The 27,047-nt window shown below is 45.8% G+C and overlaps 1 protein-coding gene across 1 annotated transcript in view; it reads left to right on the plus strand.

The window, feature by feature from the left end:
* ptprfa (protein tyrosine phosphatase receptor type Fa) overlaps positions 1-27,047 on the plus strand; it is a gene marked incomplete at its 3' end in the record, with an annotated part of 262,786 nt that overhangs the window by 99,469 nt on the left and 136,270 nt on the right. Inside the window, exons 7-11 of the mRNA XM_084308488.1 lie at positions 1,630-1,899; positions 5,781-6,362; positions 7,454-7,590; positions 9,008-9,156; positions 13,409-13,671. Of these exons, the coding sequence (XP_084164614.1) occupies positions 1,630-1,899; positions 5,781-6,362; positions 7,454-7,590; positions 9,008-9,156; positions 13,409-13,671 (1,401 nt within the window). The remainder of the gene's footprint in view (positions 1-1,629; positions 1,900-5,780; positions 6,363-7,453; positions 7,591-9,007; positions 9,157-13,408; positions 13,672-27,047) is intronic.

The following is a 27,047-nucleotide window of genomic DNA, read 5'->3' on the forward strand; positions in this document are numbered from 1 at the left end:
CAGGGGGTCCTTGATGAGGCTCCAGGGGGTCCTTGAGGAGGTTCCAGGGGTCCTTGAGGTCCTTGAGCAGCTTCCAGGGGGTCCTTGAGGAGGTTCCAGGCGGTCCTTGAGGAGGCTCCAGGGGTCCTTGAGGTCCTTGAGCAGCTTCCAGGGGGTCCTTGAGGAGGTTCCAGGGGTCCTTGAGGAGGCTCCAGGGGTCCTTGAGGTCCTTGAGGAGGCTCCAGGGGGTCCCCAGAAACATGCTGCATAGTTACATTTCACTATTTCATTCACTAGAAGTTAGCAACGAGAATATGTGGACTATACTACGAGAATATACGTTAGTCATAGATTTTTCTCTCTCTCTACTGTTACCTCCCCACCTACGGTATAGTCATTATGGAATTCTGGATTAATGGTAATAATAACAATAATGATAAATTACACTTATATAGTGGTTTTCTAGAACTCCGAGTCTGTTTACACTAAGGCCGCTGTTAATGACAAACAACACAGACACACAAGGATGGAGGATGGGGGGCGGGGGTGGGGTGGGTCTTAAGTCATATCTAACTATATCTTCTCAGATGAGGGTCCCTGAGACGGAATCTAATGGAATGGGGGAATGTGTATCAATTAAAGGGGTTGAGAAGCAGTGACTGAGCCCAGGCATGCATTACATACAATACTATGTGACGGACGTATCCTCTCCAGTCAATTCCCAACGCACACTTCAAATCCTTCAAATCCCAGGTTGGATTTTGCTGACAATTTAATGACCTAATGATGTAATATGTTATTTAATTGGACTTGTCGCTGCTAGCTACAGTCATATTAGGAGGGACGCGCTATGCTCTCCATCCTAAACCTTCCCACAAAAAAAGCCTGTCCCCCCTTTTGTAGTTGAACCAAGATGAAACGGGCCAAGAAAAGCCCTCTAAGCTACAATGTAAGCTCCTCACGCCCAGTTCTTATCAAGACCTGAGCTCAAACGGCTTCTTCAGCCCAGCGGAATGAGCCCCCTACACTACAGGTAGATATATATTGAATGCATTCAGAGTTGGCCTCACAATGTAATGTAATGAGGAGTTCATCCCAGGCTCCTATAACAAAGCTGATAGTAGGAGCTGCTGGTGGGCTCTGTCTGGAAGTGTCTTGACGAGCAGCGCTGGCGCCAGGTGCATTCTGACCGCCCACCCTCTGCCCAGCAGCAAGTCCCAGAGAGAGAGAGAGAGAGAGAGATAGAGAGGGGGGGGGGGGGGAGAGAGAGAGGGAGAGAAAGAGAGGGGGGGAGAGAGAGAGAGAGGGGGGAGGTAATACAATGAAATAGTTTAATTCCACGATTAAATTCAGAGATTCTGATCCTAATGAGAGAATAATAGTGACAATTCTGATCCCAATGAGAGAATAATAGTGACAATTCTGATCCCAATGAGAGAATAATAGTGACAATTCTGATCCCAATGAGAGAATAATAGTGACAATTCTGATCCCAATGAGAGAATAATAGTGACCGAAGAGGGGTACAGCACAGCAACAGCCAGGTCTCCTGAATTGATCCAATGTCTGCCTATCTTCTCTTCTACGACGTCCTCCTCTCACCAACCTTATCTCCACCCCCCCCCCCCCCCCCTCCTCCCCAACCTACAGTTCGACGTGTCCCGCCCCGCTTCTCCATCCCGCCCACCGATCACGAGGTGATGCCAGGCGGCAGCGTCAACCTGACCTGCGTGGCGGTCGGTGCCCCCATGCCGTTCGTCAAGTGGATGAGCGGCGCGGCGGAGCTCACCAAGGAGGACGCCATGCCGGTGGGACGCAACGTGCTGGAGCTCACCAACATACGCCAGTCGGCCAACTACACCTGCATGGCCATCTCCTCGCTGGGCGTGATCGAGACCACGGCGCAGGTCACCGTCAAAGGTACGACGGGGCCATAATGCAGTGTGTTATAATGTGAAAGTTATTAAAACGGAGTTAATACTAATTAGGAATAGTAAAATATAGACATGTCCGATATTATCGGCCTACCGATATTATCGGGCGATATTGGCATTCAAATGTAATATTGGAAATGATCGGTATCGGGTTTTAAATATATACATTTTTTATTAAACCTTTATTTACCCAGGCAAGCAAGTAAGAACACATTCTTACTTTATTTATTGTCAAAAGTATGCATAATGTTGTGTTAATTCCACGATAAGAGATATGGAATTGCTGATTAACTGAAATTAGGGGGGGGCTGCATATATCGGTATCGGTTGATATCGGTATCGGAAATTAAGAGTTGGACAATATCGGTATATCGGTATATCGGATATCGGTAAAAAAAACAATATCAAACATCCCTTGTAAAATTCAATGGTCATGTTTCTGGTTCGTACGGTCAAGTTGTCGAGGGATCTTAGTTATAGCGTGATACATTAGCAGGTGCTGCTGTTCCAGGGTTACCTGTCCTGCGTGCGTGTGTGTGTGTGTGTGTGTGTGTGTGTGTGTGTGTGTGTGTGTGTGTGTGTGTGTGTGTGTGTGTGTGTGTGTGTGTGTGTGTGTGTGTGTGTGTGTGTGTGTGTGTGTGTGTGTGAGGTAGGGTGAACTACTGTATGATCCAAATGTAGGACCGCATATAGATTTTGTGGGGAAAAGAGATTATATATTATGTGAACCAAAAAAAATCAAGTGATCTCCACCATGGCTTGTTGCATAATGTTGAAAATGTACATTTTCCAATAAACTCTAAGTAATTGATTATGCGCCAGTGTCTAGGCTACTGTCACCTGAATCATGCATGCAAGGTATTTGTTTAGTATCACAGCATTATTTGGCTATTTTTAACAATACCAGCTGCAAAAATAATAACATTATGATGATGAAAAATCATATACGGAAATATACCGAAAATGCCATCAAATCCTTCCCAACAGGCTTCATTACATTACATGCACGGTTTCTCTGGTCTATTCCTGCCTTTGGTTCGGTTTTGCATTAAAACCTCAAACAAGCTCATGAGACCACTCCAAACAGGTGGACCAGGCTGGGGTTGTTGTTGTGTTCTCACCAGCCCAAACAGGAGGACCAGGCTGGGGTTGTTGTTGTGTTCTCACCAGCCCAAACAGGAGGACCAGGCTGGGGTTGTTGTTGTGTTCTCACCACTCCAAACAGGAGGACCAGGCTGGGGTTGTTGTTGTGTTCTCACCAGCCCAAACAGGAGGACCAGGCTGGGGTTGTTGTTGTGTTCTCACCACTCCAAACAGGAGGACCAGGCTGGGGTTGTTGTTGTGTTCTCACCAGCCCAAACAGGAGGACCAGGCTGGGGTTGTTGTTGTGTTCTCACCAGCCCAAACAGGAGGACCAGGCTGGGGTTGTTGTTGTGTTCTCACCAGCCCAAACAGGAGGACCAGGCTGGGGTTGTTGTTGTGTTCTCACCAGCCCAAACAGGAGGACCAGGCTGGGGTTGTTGTTGTGTTCTCACCAGCCCAAACAGGTGGACCAGGCTGGGGTTGTTGTTGTGTTCTCACCAGCCCAAAGGAACCGCACCACAGGGGGACATGGTCCAGGGTTAAATTGGACTAAACAATGCTGGTGTGTGAAAAAGTCTTAACTATTATTAACTTTGACTTGAATCTTGCTCTTCGTGAGCTCCACCGTGACGGCAGGCAGTATGAGTGAAAATAAAGTTGCTCTACCACGGGGCTCAAAGTGCTTCTCTACCACGGGGCTCAAAGTGCTGCTCTACCACAGGGCTCAAAGTGCTTCTCTACCATGGGGCTCAAAGTGCTGCTCTACCACGGGGCTCAAAGTGCTGCTCTACCACAGGGCTCAAAGTGCTTCTCTACCATGGGGCTCAAAGTGCTGCTCTACCACGGGGCTCAAAGTGCTGCTCTACCACGGGGCTCAAAGTGCTGCTCTACCACGGGGCTCAAAGTGCTGCTCTACCACAGGGCTCAAAGTGCTTCTCTACCACGGGGCTCAAAGTGCTGCTCTACCACGGGGCTCAAAGTGCTGCTCTACCACGCTGCTCAAAGTGCTGCTCTACCACGGGGCTCAAAGTGCTGCTCTACCACGGGGCTCAAAGTGCTGCTCTACCACAGGGCTCAAAGTGCTGCTCTACCACGGGGCTCAAAGTGCTGCTCTACCACGGTGCTCAAAGTGCTGCTCAAAGTGCTGCTCTACCACGGTGCTCAAAGTGCTGCTCAAAGTGCTGCTCTACCACAGCGATCAACATGCTGCTCTACCACGGGGCTCAAAGTGCTGCTCTACCACGGTGCCCAACGTGCTGCTCTACCACGGGGCTCAAAGTGCTGCTCTACCACAGCGATCAACGTGCTGCTCTACCACGGGGCTCAAAGTGCTGCTCTACCACGGTGCCCAACGTGCTGCTCTACCACAGAGATCAACGTGTTGCTCTACCACTGCCGACAACACAGCTCTAGGAAGCAGTGTATATGTGTGCGCTGGTGTGTAGACTATGCTACTTTCGGTTCATTAGTGCATGGATAGTGACTAATAACAGGACAAAAGCAATAAGAATTAACACGGTATATTTAAAATGTTAAGCATGACTTAAAATACTTATTGATACGTTCATTGGGACGCAGGACGAAATTCAAGTTCTGTGTTGGCATTTAAAATCTCATGCCTAGCAATGCTTCCACAAAAGTTCAAATGAGGCTGTTTGAATATCACTTTGTATGTGTCTGGGCCTTAACACTTTCAACCCATTAACATCCCCTCCAGAAGTATTTTAAACCCTTTTCCACCAAATTGTTCAATACACTACTGGAAATGAACACTTTTTTATCCAAAGCACTTTCCAAGTTATGCCTCACATTCACCCATTCACTCACATTCACTCACATGATAGAACCATAAAGTCCATCATGATGACTGACAGAGCCATAAAGACCATAGTATACAGTATTAAAGTCCATCATGATGACTGACAGAGCCATAAAGACCATAGTATACAGTATTAAAGTACATCATGATGACTGACAGCCATAAAGACCATAGTATACAGTATTAAAGTACATCATGATGACTGACAGAGCCATAAAGACCATAGTATACAGTATTAAAGTACATCATGATGACTGACAGAGCCATAAAGACCATAGTATACAGTATTAAAGGGGAACTATCTTATAAATGGCCTTTTTGAGTGTTTAGCATTGTTTCCTAGCTATGTGAACTTATATTAATATGATCTATGTCTCAAAATTCTCATATTGGCGCATTCTTCCAATTCTCCTCTCACAATATTCACCCTCACTGAACTGAGTCATTTGAAAATGTGCCCTATATGTGATGTCAGAGAGACACCGCTGCATGTTAATGTTCAGGGGGGCCGGCCCGGCGCAGTGGTTTAGGAGCCCAGGCTCAAAACAGCTCGAGATCTTGAGGTAGAAAAATGCTGTTTTTGAGGACTTGATTAGAAATACAAAACAATGAATAAAAAAAAAATATATATTACAGAGGTGTTCCATAGACACACAGGAATTGTGTAAAAGTGCCCAAATAGTGAAAGAAATAGTAAAATAGTTCCCCTTTAAAGTACATCATGATGGCTGATAGATAAAACCACCAAAAGCAAACACACCTGCTGCAGGTCACCACCACAAGAGCAGTGCCTTCATGATGATGAGAGACTGACAATTATATTATTAACGAGGTGTACAATGAAAAAACAGTAAAGTATAGAGATCCTATAGAAAACAACTGTAACAAAGTACTTATATTTCATTACTTTATACCACTGAGCAAAAGCAACATTACGTGAAACCTCTCTCTGCTTGTTCCCACAGCTCTGCCCAAGCCCCCGACCTCCCTCATCGTGACGGAGACCACGGCAACCAGCGTCACCCTCACCTGGGACTCCGGCAACGCAGAGCCCGTGTCCTACTACGTCATTCAGTACTGGGCCAAGGCGTCCGACAACGGCCTCCGGGAGGTGGACGGCGTGGCCACCACGCGCTACAGCATCGGTGGCCTGAGCCCGTACTCCGAGTACGAGTTCCGCGCCATGGCCGTCAACAACATCGGCCGCGGACCGCCCGGCAGCGCCGTGGACACCCGCACCGGCGAGCAGGCGCCGGCCTCGCCGCCCTTGCACGTCCAGGCGCGCATGCTGAGCTCCAGCACCGTGCTGGTGCAGTGGGAGCCGCCCGAGGAGCCCAACGGTCAGATCAGGGGTTACCGCGTCTACTACGGCACGGACGCCACCGCGCCGCTCAGCGCCTGGCAGAAGCACAACACGGACCACAGCCGGCTGACCACCATCTCGGGCCTGGTCACGGACGTCACCTACAGCCTCAGGGTGCTGGGCTTCACCTCGGTGGGCGACGGGCCTCCCTCTGACGCGCTGCAGGTCAAGACGCAGCAGGGAGGTGAGGCCGTGCACTGGACAGATACTAGCCTCGAGGCAGCTACATACACAATGCAGTGATGGGGGGCGTTTATTGAACGGGAGTATTTCAAGTGTCCAAGCTGAAAAAAAATAGGGGGGGGATTTTCACAGAAAATTCACTGTATTATTTTACAGATTACCTTTGTTTTTCTACCGTGTAAATACCATAAAAATACAGTCAATTACCTTTTATCAAAATATTAACCATTAAATAAAGGTTGTAGTAATCTGTAAATGTATTTGATGTTACTGTAATTTGACAATAAGTATTTGGAAACCATTGATGCCAGACATATACCGTTTTCTTGCAGCTTTTCCTTACAGTGTAGATAAGCAGTAAAGGTTACTGAGGAGAAGCAGTGGTCGATATACAGCGAGGAAAGTCGCGTATCTAAATGCATTTTCCTCTATGTCAAAAGTGCACCTCCTGTATGGAACATTGTTGTGAAGAGAAATTATAAATGATGATATTAAATGAATAGCTTATTTTAACTCTAGGGCCGCAGGGCAGATCGGAAGACTGGTTTTGAATGTTAGAATGTATGTGTCCACAGCGGACGTTTTATGAGTTGTCAGCTGCTTTCTGTCATTCATTTATATGCTGGAGAAGCGTCAGGCGCGCTCCTCTTCCCAGAGCTGCGCCTCGCGTTTTATGAGCTCTCGACGGCAGAGCGTTTTTGGTCGGAGCGCTCTCAGCGCATAAAATTGAAGGTAGTTCAACTTTTGGAAAAGCAGCGCGCTCATCAATGTAATCGAGGAAGGGGCGGAGCTGGCGCGAGCCTCAGTTGCATTCAGAAAAACGCTCAGAGCTTTTTTTTCTTCTTTTTTCAAAGCGGTCCGCCTCGAAAAAAAAAAGGCTATTAGTGGACACATAGCCTAAGGGGCCTTCTGTTGTCCATGTCATGACATTCTGAACCCTGACGTCACTGAATACACTCTATTGTGTCTGTCTCTCTTCTCTCTCTCTCTCTCTCTCTCTCTCTCTCTCTCTCTCTCTCTCTCTCTCTCTCTCTCTCTCTCTCTCTCTCTCTCACACACATGTTCTTGCCCCTGCCCGCCCTCTGCTCTCAGTCCCAGCCCAGCCCAGTGGTTTTGAGGCGGAGGCAGAGCTGGACTCCCGCATCATGCTGTCATGGCTCTGGCCTGTTCAAGACCCCATCATTAAGTTTGAACTGACGTACTGGGAAGCCAACAACTCAGGGGACAAGGTAAGGGTGGCTGAAATTGATCGATTGATTTTGATTAATTCCTTATTAGTAGGGATGCTCGATATTGGCTTTTTTACCGATACCGATATACCGATATTGTCCAACTCTTAATTTCCGATACCGATATCAACCGATATCAACCGATACCGATATATGCAGGGTTCCCCCCCCCCCCCATTTTTTTTTTTATAATTTCAGGTAATTAACATTACATATCTCTTGTTGTGGAATTAACACAACATTATGCATACTTTTGACAATAAATAAAATCTGAATTTGCTCTTACTTGCTTGCCTGGGTAAATAAAGGTTATAGAAATGTAAAAAAGAAAAAGAAAAAGAAAAACGATATTTTCCGATATCACATTTTAATGCCGATATCGGCCGATAATATCGGTAGGCCGATAATATCGGACATCCCTACTTATTAGTATTAGCCACTTTGATGAACACAACTGTAGGTTACCCTGTATAGTTAATCTAGCCATTGTATATAACTACATACATACATTATGCACATATATACATTACATACATTTATACATTGCTTGAAATTCAATTAATTCTAACTACTGAGTTAGTCGTCTTTTCATTCTAACTACTGAGTTAGTCGTCTTTTCATTCTAACTACTGAGTTAGTCGCTTTTCATTCTAACTACTGAGTTAGTCTTCTTTTCATTCTAACTACTGAGTTAGTCTTTTATTCATTCTAACTATTGAGTTAGTCTTGTAGTCATTCAAAATAAACCACTGTTGCTGCTGGTGATGTACAGCGTGTCACTTCCTGTGTACCAGATATTTCCCCCCAGAATGTCCTACCAGACGCCAGTGTTTACAACAGCCATCAAATGTAAATGCATTCACAAACTGAGTAAAGGTAGAATCACCAGTGTCTTATATCAGTTGGCGATAGAGTGGCAAAATATGTGAAAATGTTTGAGATTAATACTTTAATAGGGAATGTCGCCCATTTATTAAAGATCCACGCAAATGACATGTATGGCATCACAGTCAGACGTCGATTGATTTGATTGACCTCCTACAATACCCATGGAAATTGTGCCAGCAACTATGACCAGCACCAATATTTCACAACTGTTCCTCAATAACTATTAAGTGACATACACACTGAGTGTACTGAGGTGATGTTTAGCCAGGACTACATGTACTGTAACAGATTACAGAAATTCAAGAAGCCTATTGGAATGTGAGGTTCTGATATGATTTATTTTAGATGAATATATCTGCATTATTTTATCCCACTTTATGCTTTGCTCTTGCTGCTTGTTTTACGTCTTATTTCTTACTGATGTAAAGCACTTTGAACTGCAATCCCCTGTATGAAAGGTGCTATACAAATAAAGTAATTATTATTATTATTGTTATCATTATTACTGTATGTCACCCTGTCCCCTCAGCACCGCGTCTCCTTCAGCCCTGCCGGCTCCTATGCTGTAGACGAGCTGAAGCCGGACACGCTGTACATGTTCTCCATGGCTGCGCGCTCTGCCCTGGGCCTCGGTGTCTTCACGCAGCCGGTGGAGGCCAGGACGGCCCGGTCCAGTGAGTACTGACTGCTTTTACACAACACGTGTTGCCTGTGAGCCGCCAGCAGGGGCAGAGTGCGTGACTGAGTGAGTGAAGGGCTGAGTTAGTGACATCGCCGGTCATAGAGGAAACTGCAGTACGAGAGCACGGCTGATTGACAGGTGCAGTGTCCTAAAAGCGTGAAACATACATTAAATTGATTTGTTTAGTTTAAAAACCCCTGTGATCTGGGAACTGGAGCAGTGACCTTTATGGAATTACAATCATGCAATGTGTTTGGCTTGTTGTTCCAGCTTCATTGTGTTGACTGTTGCAGTAGTGATTACGTAAAATGCATTTCCATTGTTGAATGTTTACATATCACATCTACTGCCACTCTATATCACATCTACTGCCACTCTATATCACATCTACTGCCACTCTATATCACATCTACTGTCACTCTATATCACATATACTGACACTCTATATCACATATACTGACACTCTATATCACATATACTGCCACTCTATATCACATCTACTGCCACTATAACACATCTACTGCCACTCTATATCACATCTACTGCCACTATAACACATCTACTGCCACTCTATATCACATCTACTGACACTATAACACATATACTGCCACTCTATATCACATCTACTGACACTATAACACATCTACTGCCACTCTATATCACATCTACTGCCACTCTATATCACATCTACTGCCACTCTATATCACATCTACTGCCACTCTATATCACATCTACTGCCACTCTATATCACATCTACTGCCACTCTATATCACATCTACTGCCACTCTATATCACATATACTGACACTCTATATCACATCTACTGCCACTCTATATCACATCTACTGCCACTCTATATCACATCTACTGCCACTCTATATCACATCTACTGACTCTATAACACATCTACTGCTACTGTATAACACATATACTGACACTATAACACATCTACTGTCACTCTATATCACATCTACTGCCACTCTATATCACATCTACTGCCACTCTATATCACATCTACTGGCACTCTATATCACATCTACTGACTCTATAACACATATACTGCCACTCTATATCACATCTACTGCCACTCTATATCACATCTACTGCCACTCTATATCACATCTACTGCCACTCTATATCACATCTACTGACTCTATAACACATCTACTGCTACTGTATAACACATATACTGACACTATAACACATCTACTGTCACTCTTTAACACATATACTTCCACTCTATAACACATCTACTGCCACTCTATATCACATCTACTGCCACTCTATATCACATCTACTGCCACTCTATATCACATCTACTGACACTGTATATCACATCTACTGACACTCTATAACACATCTACTGACACTGTATATCACATCTACTGACACTGTATATCACATCTACTGACACTGTATATCACATCTACTGACACTGTATATCACATCTACTGACACTGTATATCACATCTACTGACACTGTATAACACATCTACTGACACTCTATAACACATCTACTATCACTGTATAACATATCTACTGCCACTCTATATCACATATACTGCTACTGTATAACACATCCACTGCCACTACAATGCAATTATAAGGTAGCATTCCCTATAAGAAAAGGTTTTGCAATTTTTCATCTACATAATTTAATTGAGCTGTAATTAACCCCTTAAGCTTACCCCACATTTTGCATAAAACGCCTCACGATTGCATACCCAAAGTCATTTGCAATGTATTATACTTTATACTTATAGCACATGCATGAGTCTGGTCTCCTTTGAAAGGTAACATTCTGAGGTTTCTTACACTTTGAGTGCAAATGTAATAGAGAAACAGAGGTTTGAACACACTGAAATGTAATATTTGCTCCTTACTCTTGTGTTGACTTGTTGCCAGATTCCTGTTTTTGGGTTCCAGCTGAGAGGTAGGAGCTGGAAAACATAACGGTTCCATAGCCTGACGTCTTATGTAGTACAGGTCCAAAGTTTATAAAAGTCCCACGGAAAATTTGTGTTTAACAAAGGTTTTTGTAATGTGTGTACCGCAATAATCCAGCGTGATTATCCAAAATGGCCGTCCGCTTCCATTCATTCAGACACGTGAGTCAAAACAAAGAACTTGTTGGTCTTCTTCTGCCCCCTTCTCGTTGCAATCAGCGCTCATCTGGGATCCCTTTCGGAGCAGACGCTACAACGGTGGTCAATCATTTTCGCCATCAGCAGTGACTGGTCAGTTCAGGACCATTTACAACCGGACGTGGTCACTCGTCGGAACAGCTTGTCAAATGACGCTCGCCGGATATTTCGCACGCAATAGGTTGAGTGTGGTGAAGATCGAAAGGCGTCAAATTTTACTTTTAAACAATGTACACCTACAACCAGGGCCGCCGCTAGAGGCGTGCGAGACGTGCGGTTGCACTGGGCCTTGCGAGAAGGGGGGCCTTGCAAAAAAAATATATATACAGTATATAATATACACAAATGTAATATATATACAAATGTAAGCAAAACTAGATTTTAGGTCTGTGATGGAAAGTGATTGTTAACATTCTATTTCTAAAAAAATGTATATATATTTTTTTTTAAATAAAATAATCATTGTTAAAAATATAATTATATATTATATAATTATATTTTTAACAATGATTATTTTATTTAAAAAAAAATATATATAAATTTTTTTAGAAATAGAATGTTAACAATCACTTTCCATCACAGACCTAAAATCTAGTTTTGCTTACATGCTTATATATTTCACATTAGACACGTTTGTAGAATAGTGTAGACACGTGAATGTGTCTGACTTGTTCCGGGCTCTGCGGCTCTGCAGATATATGCTATTGGTTTCAATGGACCGTTTACTTTTGTGCCTGGCAAAGCATCGTGGGAGGACTAACACTAGGGGGAGCTGGTTGGTGTCGGTCTGGTAGTCGGTAGAGAGATGTGAAGATGACCGGTATTATCCACGAGGGGGTACAGGTACGGGGTCTCTTCGGCGCTATCCACGGCAGTGTGTGGACGTCTTGGCCAAGAGCATCCTACTTTTGAAAACGTGAAATACCAAATGTGCAGCATCGGAGCAGAAGAAATAACGCTGCATGCCGTAAGCTTATCAATACCAAGTATAGTGATTAGGTTATACCAAGACGAAGAGGACGTTCGGCAGATGGACTGTGAACTTAAGATGAACGTTAAAGTGTTGCGTGTTAGAACGTTCAGTCGGGGATTCAGGCTAGCCATGTCGGCTAGTAGCTTAGCTAAAGGCAGGGACAGCTAACAGGAAATTAACTTTACTAGCGTTAGCTACGTTATCGAGTGCTAACGTGTGGCAGAGAAACTAGGAACAGACTCCCAAGTTCATCCCAATGGGGGGACAATATCATGGGACTGGTGAACTTTGTCATCTCCACGGTAGAAAAATGCGTCGACGTCGTCTCCTTCCTCTTGGACCTCAACTTTGCCATTGATTCTGCATTATGGTGAGTTTTTCATGCAATCTATTCTGTTCCCGCTCTCTCTCTCTCTCTCTCTCTCTCTCTCTCTCTCTCTCTCTCTCTCTCTCTCTCTCTCTCTCTCTCTCTCTCTCTCTCTCTCTCTCTCTCTCTCTCTCTCTCTGTTCTGTTGTGCTGCACCCGCCGTGGTGTGTGTGTGTGTGTGTGCCATTGTTTTTGGTTCTGGCCCACCATACAATGGCTTGGGGAAAAATTGGCCCGCGGCCAAACCTAATTTCCAACCCCTGATGTAGGCTATGGTTATTGCAGAAAGTTTATCTTGGGCGTGGGGGTAGGGCATTCAGCTGTTTTGAGCACCCACTGGCAGAAAGATAAATCGGCGCCTATGGAGACGACAACCTGATTTAATATTTTTAGGAAATTTAAGGCAAAAAATTATTACGGCAGTAATATTCTCCACTGCGCTACCCAGCCGCACCTTATATAGCGCATTTAAAAGCTCAGAGAGCCGACCAAAGTGCTGTACAGTAACTACAGAATAAAAAACTATAGTCATAGTCACACAGTGTAACAGAGGACAATACAACATGACAAAAGACAGGATGGACAGTCAATAGAGTAGGATCAGTAGTCAGTCTTACAGTGGTATGGGTGCATCAACAGCACATAGCACCTCCTCCCCATCCAGAAGGTATGTGTGTGTTTGTATTCACTCTCCTATCATCATCATCACCATCCTTCCCTGCTTGACCCCTGACCTTGACCTTTACCCCTTACCACTCGCCTCAGCTCCACCAGTGTCAAGGTGAGTTGGGAGGCGCCGCCCGCTGTGAGCCGGCACGGAGACATAGTCTGCTACTCCCTCGCTTACCAGGCCGTCAAGGGCGAGGACACGGCACGCCATGAGGTGCCGGATATTGGGGCAGACACAACTAGCCATGTGCTGGAAGGTCTGGAGAAGTGGACTGAGTATCTGGTGAAGGTGCGGGCTGACACCGACATAGGGCCAGGGCCAGAGAGCCTGGCCGCCCGCACTCGAACCAAGGAGGATGGTAGGTTACATGTTTTGACCCGATTAGGTCACTCTTTGAGGCTACCTTTCCCCTAGGACCGACCCCCTGCTTCATTATGTCTGCTGGAGCTGCTTCTACTACTACTACTACTGCTACTACTACTAGCAATAGTAGTAATAATAAACTCAAGCGTGGGGCATTTCCTGACTAGATTTCACTCCCATTATTCTGCTAAATTGGGTGATTACGTGGCAGCAGGCCACAGCGGTTAAATAAGCTGACCTGTTCGAAATATTCACTGTGGACCAGCCTTTCAACCCCTCCCCCAAACTCCAGCAGTGGACCACAGGTGCCTGACATTAGCAATTAGAGCTATAAGGGATATAAGGTGCATGCTGTTGTGGCGGCAAGCGAAGCAGCGTCTCCTCAAGCATCGAACAAAGACACAGGAGTTTTCCTGTGGGAGTTCTCAGTGGAAGGACGACCTGAGAAACCACCCTACTGACAGCCAAGTACAGCTTTACTTACTCTTACCAACTTCTGAAAAGACTGGTCACTCCACAGAGATGGCCCTCATAGCAGTCACACTTAGCAAGAGTGAAAGGCCTCTCCTCTGTCCTGATTCTCCTGGACCCGTCAGCAGCCTTCGACACAGTCAACCATCAAATCCTCCTCAGGTCCCTTGCAGAGAATGGGAGTTGTAGGTTCTGCACTGGCATGGCTGTCATCCTACCTCAACGAGAGCTCCTGCCAAGTATCTTGGAGAGGCACCCTGTTGACCCCCCACCCCTTACAGACTTCTCATAATGCCGATGACACCCAACTCTTCCTCTCCTCTCCTCCTTCAGATACCTAAGTCTCTGAATCGATCTCGGCCTGCCTGTCCGACTTTTCCGCCTGGATGGCGACCAACCACCTCAAACTGAACCTGAGCAAAACGGAGCTAGTTAATTTGCTGGCTGAATCCTCCCCACTGACCGACCTTTCAATCACAGTGGCTCCATCCCTGACCGCCAAGAACCTAGGTGTGGTCCTTGACTACCGGCTTCCCATTGCCACAATAATCCGCTTCAAGGTTCTTGACCTGGCATACTGCACAGCGAGGGGAACAGCTCCCTCCTACCTCCGGTCAATGGTCTATAACTGCACATCCTCTGGCTGCCTGAGACCAACTCCTATTTGGGCTCCTGGTGGGTCATCAAAGCGAAGCAGGTTATTCTCTGTCCTCGCTCCACAATGGTGGAACAGACTTCCCACCACAGTCAGGACAGCTGAAACCCACCCAATTGTCTGCTGTTGACTAAAAACACACCTAAAAACACAACATTCTTACTGACTTTTACTATTATGGACTTTACCAATATCCTTGGGTGTTTTGAAAGGCGCCTCCAAATTAAAATGTATATATATTATTACTATGTTACTATACCTGTATTACTACTATTCTATACCTATACTACTACTACTACTACTACTACTACTACTACTACTACTACTACTACTACTACTGCTATAATTATTGCTACTACTACTGCTGCTACTACTACTACTGCCGCTACTACTACTACTACTACTACTCAGCTATTCCTCTCTCTCCCTATCTCTCTATCTCCCTCCCTATCTCTCTCAAATCAATTCAAAGAGGTTTTATTGGCATGACAATGTTGAAGAACAATATTATTGCCAAAGCAGACTGTACAAGGTAGTACAGTACAAACAGAGAAGTACAGTTTATAAAAGGCAAACAATAAATGATTATGTAAATATTATAGATCAAAACAACAATCCATTAGAAAGTGCAGCTTTGTCTCATATAACAGGCAGAACCGCTCCTCTTTGGGGAGCCATAATCGGTCTCGGTGGCCAGGTTGTGCTCACCGAGTCTGTACTTTCTTTGTTTAGTGTCAGTCACTGTGGTCAGGTAATCTGCCACACTATACTGTCTTTTTAAGGCCAGATACTACTGCATTTTGTTTTGTGCTTTTGTTTTTGTGTTCCAATTGGTGATGCAGTTTTGTTTCTGGTGTGTTGGTTGACTCTAATTGATTTCTTCTCAGACTGGTCCTGAGGCAGAACAGGGTTAGATGTTAGCGTTGTGGGTGTGTGTGTTGGACCCAAGCGCAGAGTGGAAGAGAGGAGACGGAATGCGAAGGTTGATGCTTCCAAAATAATAATGTCTTTATTTTGTAAATAATGGATAACTCGATGGCCCGTAGCAAACAAGAAGGGTGAGACACGGAGTCTGCACAACCCGGTATAACTAGGAAATAAAAGGCGAGACAACTCAGTCTCTGCAAAAGATAATACGAAACAAAAACACTTATATAACGGGGGAAAACAAATGAGAGAAGCCAGTCTCCAAAAACGGGATAAGGTATTATAATAACACGGCACTTGATGGTGCCGCACACACCAAAGTACATACACTCCGTAATAATTCCGTACACAATAAGCAAGACACGATAAACAATGAACTCCAAGACGGGAGCGATAAGGGTAGCGTTTAGCAAGGGGCCAAGGGCACTCACGTTAACTGTGAACGACTGACAATGTGAATCAGTAAACAGGGAAGACATATGGAGCAGGGCAAACAATACACAGCAGATACCAATCGGGACAATCAGGGCAGAATGACAGGGCATTTACCACTGGGCAACACTAGGGCTTTTGCTCTCACCAAACGTCACATTAGAAAGTGAAAGTGTCAGGACCAACTGAGTGAGTGGACTCTTTTCTTTGCTCAGCTCTTGACATTGCAGGGCGTAGTAGTGATAGGAGTGGGGGTCACTGTTTTTTAGATGAAGCCAATATTTGATTGCTCCTTTTTGAATTTCGATGTATGTTGGGAATTGGCCTAATCCAGCTCTTTGCTTCGCTGGGTCATCCTAAATAATTAAACCCTAATTAATTATAATCTGCACAATTGTCTAATTTGTGTGTTCCTAATGTGAAGCTATGTGTGTTTCCCTGAGATATCGATCATGTTTTTGTCTTTTCTGGCCAGTGCTGCTCAGCAGGTCACCTGCATAGAGCAGGATCATTTGATCATTGTAGAGTGAGACCGGGTGCGGTTGATCATTCTAGGATGGTGGCTAATTCATTAACCCTCTAAAGCCTACATAGATAAAGGTTCACCTGGACATGATTCTTTGAGGCCATTCTTTGACTCAGGCCACCCCGGACTCCCACACTGATATTGACTCCTATACCGCCTCCATTGTTGACCACATCAATTCAAATATTGATAATATCACCACCCTTAAACAGATCACTACATTCCCCAATCAGAAGTAGTGAACAAAGTGGTCTGTTCACTACTAAAGGCATGTGACACTGCTTTTAGATCTGGTGACAAGCAGGCCTATTGTGCAGCCAGGGCTAACCTGAATAGGGGAATCAAGTGGGCCAAGCACAGCCACAAGCTACGGGTTGACGAGCACTTCAACAACTCTCTGACCCTGTGGCAGGGCATCCTGACCATCACGGATTACAAATCCACCAACAACTCTCCCCTAACCACTGACTCCCCTCTCCCTGATGAGCTCAATAACTTGTATGCCCGATTTGACAGAGACAACCAGGAAGCACCCACCAAGGTTGCCCTCCCTGCCAACCTCCAACCCCTCACTCTCTCCCCCACTGACTTGTGTACGGCACTGTGTGCAGGCCCTGATGACATCCCTGGCTGTGTGCTCAGGAACTGTGCAGAGCAGCTGTCCGGGGTCTAAAATGACATCTTCAACCTGTCACTAGCCCAGGCAGTTGTCCCAGCATTTAAAACCACCTCCGTCGTGCCAGTGCCGAAACACTCCTCTGCCTCGAGCCTTACCGACTTCCGCCCTGTTGCACTCTCACTGTTGCACTCTCACCTGGACACCTCTCACCCCGATCATGGACTGTTTAGCTGCACATAACCCCTATATATATTTGCCTGAACACCTGCACATAACCCTTAGTTCTGTATGATAGCATGTACTATAATGCTGTATATACCATATATATATATATTTATTCCCACCGCATATATACCTATCATCCCCTGTCTGGACTTACATGAACATAATCCTTTACTATATCTATATCTAGTACATATCCTACTCTCACTAGTTACGCTGCTGGCCAATAGTAGTCATACTGTCTCTATTTATATAATACAACTCTGTACATACATCTGATTAGCACTACACTGAGTAGTACTAATTTTGTATATTGCCGTTGCCGTATACTGCTACATTTGCACTCTGGTTGGATGCCAAACTTATTTTCGTTGTACTGTACTTGTGCTGTATGATGACAATAAATTTTAATCTAATCTAATCTTCTGATGAGAAGAAAATGTTTTTGGTTTTTCCAGCCTCTGTGTGGTTACCACTGATTACTAAATTGTCATTGCCCTTGACGTCTTCCTGCCCCCCGCTCTCATCTCCCTTCCCCTTCCATCTTAATTACATTACGGCCTCCAGTTGTCTGGATTAATTTGATCCTCTCCGTGGCTTTATTGCATTTGAATCATCTCATGTCTGTATTCCAGGCACGAGAGAGGCACCCTGGCAATAGGGGGCAGGGGATGACGGTGACATCGACACAAAGCAGATACTTAGCCTGCTGTGTGTTTTTATTTAGTTGTCTGGAGGGATTGATATATATATATATTTACTGGGGCTATTAGGAACTTGATGCCTGTTCTTTCTCATGGGCTAGCGCTGGTTTTGTAAGATGAGAAACAGCCCAATATTGCTGTCATGAAAGACATACAAGTACAAGTAGTGTTTAGTATTCCTGTTTCCTCTCCTCAACTCAGTGACGCTATACTTTGCTACGTCATACCCCCTCTCTCCCTCTCTTCTGCTCAACATCTCTCCCTCTCTCCATCTCTATACCTCTCCATCTCTAGCCCTCTATCCATCTCTATCCCTCTCTCCCTCTATCCCTCTCTTCTGCTCGACATCTCTCCCTCTCTCCATCTATCCCTCTCTCCCTCTCCATCCCTCCCTCCGTCTCTCCATCTCTCCATCTCTCCCTCTCTTTCTCACTGCACACCCACTGCATTCTCATAGCAGACTCTTTTCATCTCTCTCCGTCTCGTTTGACTTTGAGCTCTCTTTCATCGCTCCACGTCCACCCATTCTCCATACACACACACACACACACACACACACACACACACACACACACACACACACACACACACACACACACACACACACACACACACACACACACACACACACACACACACACACACACACACACACACACACACACACACACACACACGCACACACACACACACACAGCCTGTATCCTCCTCCCACCCCCTGCTCGTCTACCATGCTAATCCCTCACTTCCACAATCCCTTCTACCACAGTCCTCATCTCGACATGGTTGTGCCCTCCGCTTCATCACATCAAACCCTGACTGACTGGGTCTCTGACCGACACTCCATCTTCTCTCCTGGACCTTGATCAAACCACCGCTGCATCACTTCCTTGCTGCCAGAGCCAACCCCACTGAAGAGAGCTTGACTGCCTTCACGTGATTGTGAGGGAGGGCGCAGGGGGGGTGCATTAATAACTACTTCAGTCCAGGTGGGCTTGAGGACGGGGGCCTATCTGCGACCATGAAGCATCAGACCCCCAGGTGAACCCCCCCCCTTGCTCTGTCTCTGACTGCACCGTTTCCATCAGATGGATGGGTGGACAGACAGAAAGACAGAAAGGCCAAATGCAGAGAGAGAGAGAGCACCATAACCATGTAACACCAGCCAGTAACTCGTAACTAGAATACACCCTCCTGACTGTACCACAGATCCATCCTACCACCCTGAGAGACACCACCCTGAGAGACACCACCCTGAGAGACAACACCCTGAGAGAGAGACAACACCATTCACATGTAAAAAATGTGACTATGGTCATGTCTCTAGTACCCCCACAACCTGACGTACAAGCGAATCTATGAAGGGGAGCAAGATATGGCAGGAGACTTAATTAGCGAAAACTCCGTTTTCGTTAACCACTAATAAGCTACAAAACCAAACTGTCTGTTGACAGAGTCACATGGGGAGCAATAACTGGTCATGACGACGAGGTCTTCTTTAGCCTTAACTGGCGTGGTTTATTTAACATAGTACATTGCACCACTAGACCTGCTCTCCGTGAGAGCTAGAGAGAGAGACAGACAGAGGGGGAGGGAACAATCTCTTATACCTGCTACCTGAAGTCAGCTACAATAGCTGCGTCTCCTTACGCCTATAGCGCCCTCTCACTGTGGAACAGTTAAAGTGCAGTTACAGGCGGCCGGGTAGCACAGCGGACTAAGCGTCTGTCTACCACCACAGAGCCAGTGGGATCGAATCCGGCTGTGGTGCCTCCGGCTTGGCCGACCGTCCATACTAACACAATTGGCAGTGTTAGCGGGTGGGAAGCCGGCGTGGGTGGGTCCTGGTCGTTGTAAACAGCGACTCCTACAGTTCGGTCGGGGCGCCTGCACAGCAAGGGAAGGATCTGGGAGAGGTAGTGTGACCTTCCACACGTTACACTCTCCCAGTGAGAGTCTGCGCTGCCAGGTGAAAAGAAGCGGTGGGCTGGCTACACATGTGTCGGAGGAAGCATGTGATAGTCTCCGCCCTCCCAGACCGACGGTAAGGGGGTAGAGTGCGCAACGACCAGGAAGGGGGATTGGGAATTGGCATAACGACTAACATTGGGATGGGAGAAAAATCGGAAAAAGAAAAGAGGAAAAAGATAATAATAATAATAAATAAATAAAAGTGCAGTTACATGCAAACATATTAACACTTACACTTAACACTCCCACTTATGAATGACGTGTATACTGTACAACTTTCCCAAGAAAAATAAAAATTTTCATAAACATCAAAAGAACATGGCAGTCAATATTACATAACAGGCAATATTTTACACACCAAACATGACCGCTGCAAATTTTTTCAATTTCAGTTTGGAGACAGGCTTGGTCATAGCGTCTGCAACCATGTCGTCTGTAGGACAGTAAACGAGTGTCATCTTTTCTTCTCTGATGACAGATCTAATGAAGTGATATTTTATATCCACATGTTTACACCTCTGTCGGCACACAGGGTTTCTGGCAAGTGCAATGGTTCCCTTGTCTTCATAAACAAGTTTTCTTATATACATAGGTATCCATTCCTTCGAGCAGTTGTTCTAGATAAATACATTCCTGTATTGTTAAGGCTAGAGCCATATATTCGGCTTCACAAGTTGATAGTGCCACTATGGGCTGTTTCTTTGTTTTCCATGAAACCAGTGAGCTGTCTGTACCCATACTCACACAATACCCTGTGGTACTTCTCCTGTCTGTGGTGTCTGCCGCCCAATCTGTGTCAATATAGGCTTGAAGCCCTAAGCCCTCGCTGCTCTTTCTGAAACAAAGCTGTTTATCTGCTGTGCCTTTGAGATAACGAAAAACATGTTTTGCTGTAATCCAGTGCTCTTCTGTGGGATCAGCTAAATGCTATGATAACTTACTCACTACAAAACATAGGTCAGGGTGAGTACATGTTGTCAAATAAATGAGGCTGCCTACAGCTTCTCTGTACATTTTTACATCTGTCCATTTTTGAGCATCCTCATTGTAGTCTAGCTTTTGATCACATGGTGTTTCCCTAGTTTTATATTCCTGCATGTCAAAACGATTCAGGATTTTTTTCACATATCTCTTCTGGGATATTTTTACACAACTGGCAGACTGTTCGAAGTCCATGCCTAGAAAATGTTTTAACCTACCTAGGTCTTTCATTTTGAATCTGGTGGGGAGCATACCTTTCACCTGCTCTAGGTTTCTAGTGTTTCTAGTGCGATGATCAAATCATCCACCCAAATCACAATTATCACTTTCCCTGACTCGTTTGACTCCTTTGTGTAAACACAGGGGTCTACTGGGTTCTGTATGAAGTGATCTTCAATTAGACATGTATGAAGCATCTTGTTCCAATTTCGCCCACACTATTTCAGGCCGTAAATGGATTTTTCTAGCTTACACACTAGCTTCTCTCCTTTCTTCTCGTAACCTTCAGGTTGTTCCATATATATTTCTCTATCAATGGGTGCGTGCAGGTAGGCTGTCTTCACATCCATCTGGTGTAAAATCAAGTCGTCTTCGGCTGCCTTCTGCATAACTATGCGTACACTGGTCAGATTTGCTGTAGGGGAGAATGTCTCACCGTAGTCTATCCCTTCCCTCTGACTGTAGCCTTTAGCTACAAACCGGGCCTTGTACCTGTCGTGCCCTTCAATACCCTTCTTGATTGAGTACACCCACTTGCCTCCCACTGTCTGTCTACCCTCGGGTAATTTTGTTAGAGTAAAAGTATGATTGTCCTCTAGGGACCTCATCTCCTCATCCATCGCTCTCTCCCATTTTCCTGACTCAGGGGATATCATGGCCTTTTTAAAGGTCTGAGGTACACCACTCACTACTCTGTAGCAGTAATCTATGCTGGTAAGTGTACTGTCATCCTCATCACTTTCTCTCTGGGCATAGTCTTTCAGATACTTTGGGGGTTTATGTTCCCGGGGGGGATATCTCCCACTGCATGAGGCACGTGACGTCACCCTAGGGTGCTTCTCGCCATCATCCTCTGGTGGCTGTTGACCGTCTGTCTGCATGTCTGTGCTCAGTACACTAGGCTGTGGTGTCTCTCTTTTCTCACACCCTACTCTGGAGTCCAGCTCTGGCTCCTGTGTCTGTGTCTCGTTCTCACATGTTATCTTTGTGACAAACTTTACTAACCTGTGCTTTTGCACTTTCCCCTTACCGGGATAATAGACTAGAAAAGCGGGGCTGCCCTTGTCATGCCCTACAAAAAGTCCTTTTTCACACCTGGACTCGAGTTTTCCTCTGTCCTGGTGGTAAGCATAACACACTGACCCAAACGTGTGCATCCTGGCTAGATTACACCTTTTTCCTGTCAGTGCTGTATATGGGGTGGTGGCCGTGTGCTTGTTAAAACACCGATTTCTGGTGTAAGCTGCTTCTCGGACCGCATAATGCCATAGACTCTTAGGTAAGTTACCATCTATTAAGTTACCGTCTACCATCTAGACCTTAGTCTAGCCATTTCGAAAAGAGTGCGCCCTTCCCTCTCGGCTATCCCATTCTGGTGTGGGGAGTAAGGACAGGACGTCTCGTGTCTGATCTTGTTCCTTCTCAGCAGTGACTGAAACTCTCTATTTGTAAACTCTGTTCCATTGTCGGACCTTAAGCATTTTACGCTGCCATACGGAGCTACATCTGCAAGGAATTTCTCTGTGGCCTGGAGTGTGTCACTCTTTGCTCTGAGAAAGTAAACAAACACTGCCCCTATACACACATCTGTGAAAGACTGCACATATTTAAAGCCACCTATGGACTCATTATCTGTCATGACTGACAGATAATGTCATGACTGACATTACACATATAATTTTCATTACATTCTGTTTGTAGATAATACATTCTCTTGTACACCTCAATGTTAAATCTCGTAACGTCAGGCTCCACAAGAACATCGTTACCTTCATTGAAGAACACTTTGGCACCGTTTGCAGTAGCAGATTTTACAGAAAATAGTTCTTGGGGGAACGAGGGTATGTAGAGGGCGTTCTTCAACGTCACTCACTGTCTATGAGGCATACCTGTGCGTCTCCTCTCCCCTGCGCCAACCCGAAAGTGCGCTTCCCGTCTGCCGGCTCCATGCTGTGTCTCTCCAGCTCGAAGGTGCTGTCAAAGTTCTTGAATCGGTTCCTGTCGTTGATAATGTGGGACGACGCACCTGTGTCCACGATCAGTCCCTTCCTCTGGACCTGCTGCTGCTGCGTTGACTGGCTGGCGTATGCTGTCTGCGCCCCGAAGGTGAAGTCCTCTCTTCCCGCTGCTCTCCGGGCGTCATCTTGACTCGCCTCACGTCCACCGCTGCCGCCATCTTGCATGTGCGTGTACCGAGCGCTCTGTTCGCATTTCTTTCTACACACTCTGTCTGCGTGTCCCGAAGTTTTACAGAAACTACACCAAACAGTTTTTATGCACTTATCTTTTCAGTAACCCTTTTCTCCATATCGCCAACACGCCATCTCCGTCGGGGGTCCGGTCTTTTTCTTTGGCCCTGCCCGGGCCTTCATTACCCTTTCTCCCGCCTCCTCGGCGACCGGGTCTGAGTCTTCTGAGGCCTCGAAGTTCCGCAGCTTGGCCTTGAACTCCCCCAGCGACATGTCCGCCGAACTGTGCGTCACCAACAGTGTGAAAGGTTTATACATCTCCGGTAGTCCCCTCATAACCATCGCCATCATTAGTCCATCGCTCTGTGCTTCTCCTGCACTCTTGAGCGCCATGATGATCTGTTCCGCCCTGATGACGTATTCAGTCACAGTCTCTGTGTTAGCTTTCTTCAGCGCTGTCAAAGTTATATACAGGTATACAATCCGGGGCCTACCTCTGCCGATGTAGTGTTCTCTTAACACTTTTAGGTCGCTTTCACACAGGGGCTGTTTGGTCCGGATTATCGGACCAGAATTCGATAGTCCGGTTTTTCGGGGTTTGTGTGAATGCGCGTCGAACTCGGTTCGCGGACCAAACACACGAACTCTGGTCCGCCTGAAAACGTAGGTCTCGGTTCGGCTTCATCGAACCAAACGCGAACCAAATATAGGAAGTGCTTATTATTACCTTACCACTGCACACACATTTCCACTGTCCAATAGACGAGCGCCCTTTTCGACCGCGTGACATTGTTCAGAAGGTTCGGTGCGCCTGACAGATTTCTATGTGAACGCAGGCGAACACACATTGGTCGCTGTGCTAGCTCGCAGTATGCGTCGCCGTTCAGCTTAGTATCCAGGGCTCGCGTGGCCTCCGTTATTTCTCCCGTGAGGCCCGTCAAAATTGTCTTTTTCAGCCCCACTCCGTGCATACAGCACAACATCCGCTCTTCCCAGAGCTCGTATTCTTCTGCCCTTCCGTCAAATGTGGGCCACTTGCTCCTGCCTCTGGTCGCCATCTTTTGATTGTAGCTTAGCTTAGCTGCCCGTTAGCTTATCTTTAGCGTCCTGCGGTTTTCCCGCTGCTAAACTAGCCTAAACTTTTCAGCTAACTAGCTATCGTTATTTTGCTCTTCCGTGATCTGGGCCCATAACCTGTTGACAGAGTCACATGGGGAGCAATAACTGGTCATGACGACAAGGTCTTCTTTAGCCTTAACTGGTGTGGTTTATTTCACATACTGTATGTACATTGCACCACTAGACCTGCTCTCCGTGAGAGCTAGAGAGAGAGAGGGGGAGGGGGAGGGAACAGTCCCTTATACCTGCTACCTGACGTCAGCTACAATAGCTGCGTCTCCTTACGCCTATAGCGCCCTCTTTCTGTCGAACAGTTAAAGTGCAGTTACATGCAAACATGTTAACACTTACACTTAACACTGTCTATCATATCAAAACACAATCTAGGGATGTATAGGAATAAAAAAAAATATTACATCTAGAATTTGCCCACCCAATTGGTACCAAAAAAACTTTGTCCCAAGGAATAGAAGAGCTACAGTATTGATTGTCAGGACTTCCAATTCACAATCAGATAATCTAAGCTTCTGTTTTCTGTCTGCCATTGTCCTAGGACATGCATACTGTTGCATGGGCAGTATTTATACTATTTTACCATACCAGGAGTAAATTGCACTCCGATGCTCCATGAGCCAACAGCACTGCTGTAACGTTTGGGGTTTTGCTCTCATCTTGGAGCAAAAGCCCTAGCGTTACCCGATGGTAATTTCCTGTCTATTCTGTCTCCGATCGGGGTCCTCAGTTCGCCTCCAGGTTCTGGAAGGTGTTTGCGACCAGCCTCTGCGCCTCCGTCAGCCTGTCATCAGGATTCCATCCGCAATCCAACGGGCAGGCGGAGCGGGTCAACCAGGTGTGCTGAGCGGGTCAACCGGGTGTGCTGAGGTGCAACGTCTCTGGCAATCCTGCGACGTGGAGTCGGCGGCTGGCGTGGGCAGAGTATGCTCACAACATCCTCTTGTGTTCGTCCACTGGTCTGTCCCCATTTCAGGCTCACGTTGGTCGCTGTCACATTGGTCGATGTTGCCGGACGTGGAGGCGGGTCAGAGGGCGTCAGGTCCCAGCATCAGGCCAACCTATGGTTGCCACCCGTCCCTTAAAATACGGAATCGTCCCGTAATTGGAAACTAAAAGACGCATTCCGTATTGAACTGATACGAGACGCCCTTTGTCCCGTATTTTAAGGTTGCCAGTTTAGTGAGAGAAATGAGCCAGCCGACCTACAAAAACAAGGAAAAATGTGTGTCCAAAAGTTGCGGAAAATAAACAGACATGGCAACTCGGGTATGGTGGGCGTGCGCTCAGCAGCTCACCGACCAATGAGAATTAGCGCTTTCCCGTTGCTAGGAAGAGTTCTGTGCCGTTGTGCCAATCAGAGAGTCTGTGCGCTGCGTGATTTATTTTCAAAGTCGCTTTGAAATTATTGTCTACAGCAGACACTACTCCACTGCGTCCTAAAAAGACAAAACGCCTCCAGAAGTACAGACCTGAGTGGGACGAGGCAAACCTCTGGTGTGATAGTCAGTGGAGATGTTTACAAAGCAAACTGCAAAGTATGTAGGTAGGCGTGTGTTTTCTGTGGCGCATTGTGGACTGACTGACATCAGACAGCATGCATCAGAATGAATGAATGAATGAATGAAAACTTTATTTAACAGATTGCAGAATGGGTACAATACAGTACGGCTCAATACACACAATTGTTAAGGGGATGCAGACCAGAGAAAGACTTTCGTCTTGTTTACATCAGGGTCCCCCATTTTCAATTCAGTGACATTTATGACATACAACATAATATGACATCATGACATTTATGACATAGGGACATACATTTGTGACATACGATATGCAAATATACAGTACTGTGTTACCCATAGATCCTGACAGAGTATATACATATGATGGGGAGGAGACTGTACATTAGGAGGGGGTGGGTGGGTGGGAGAGAAATATACATACGGTGGGGAGGAGACTGTACAGGTCTAACAAAGGTGATTTGTGTTCTTCAAACGTATTCCATGTATTAATGCGTTAGACAATTCCACATTGGAAAGTTACTATAGAAGTCAAACGTGAGAACAATGTGTGTCGTGGTAAACAGAAATGATACCAATCAGTATACCCCATAGCTGCCAGTCTACAACTGCCCTGCACTGTAATCATAATACCAACCTCATCCTATAGTCGTACGGTTTACAGACCTGTATGATTAGCCATGTGCAAGAATACTGTATTTGCAGTTGCATTTACCAACCTCTGTACTGTGCAATGACAATACATTTGAATATAATACAATGATTGTACCGTATTCTATGGTTAGCCTTGTTGTTGTATGGGTT

The sequence above is a fragment of the Notolepis coatsorum genome, assembly GCF_963971535.1.
Source record: "Notolepis coatsorum genome assembly, chromosome: 2".
Taxonomy (NCBI): Eukaryota; Metazoa; Chordata; class Actinopteri; order Aulopiformes; family Paralepididae; genus Notolepis; species Notolepis coatsorum.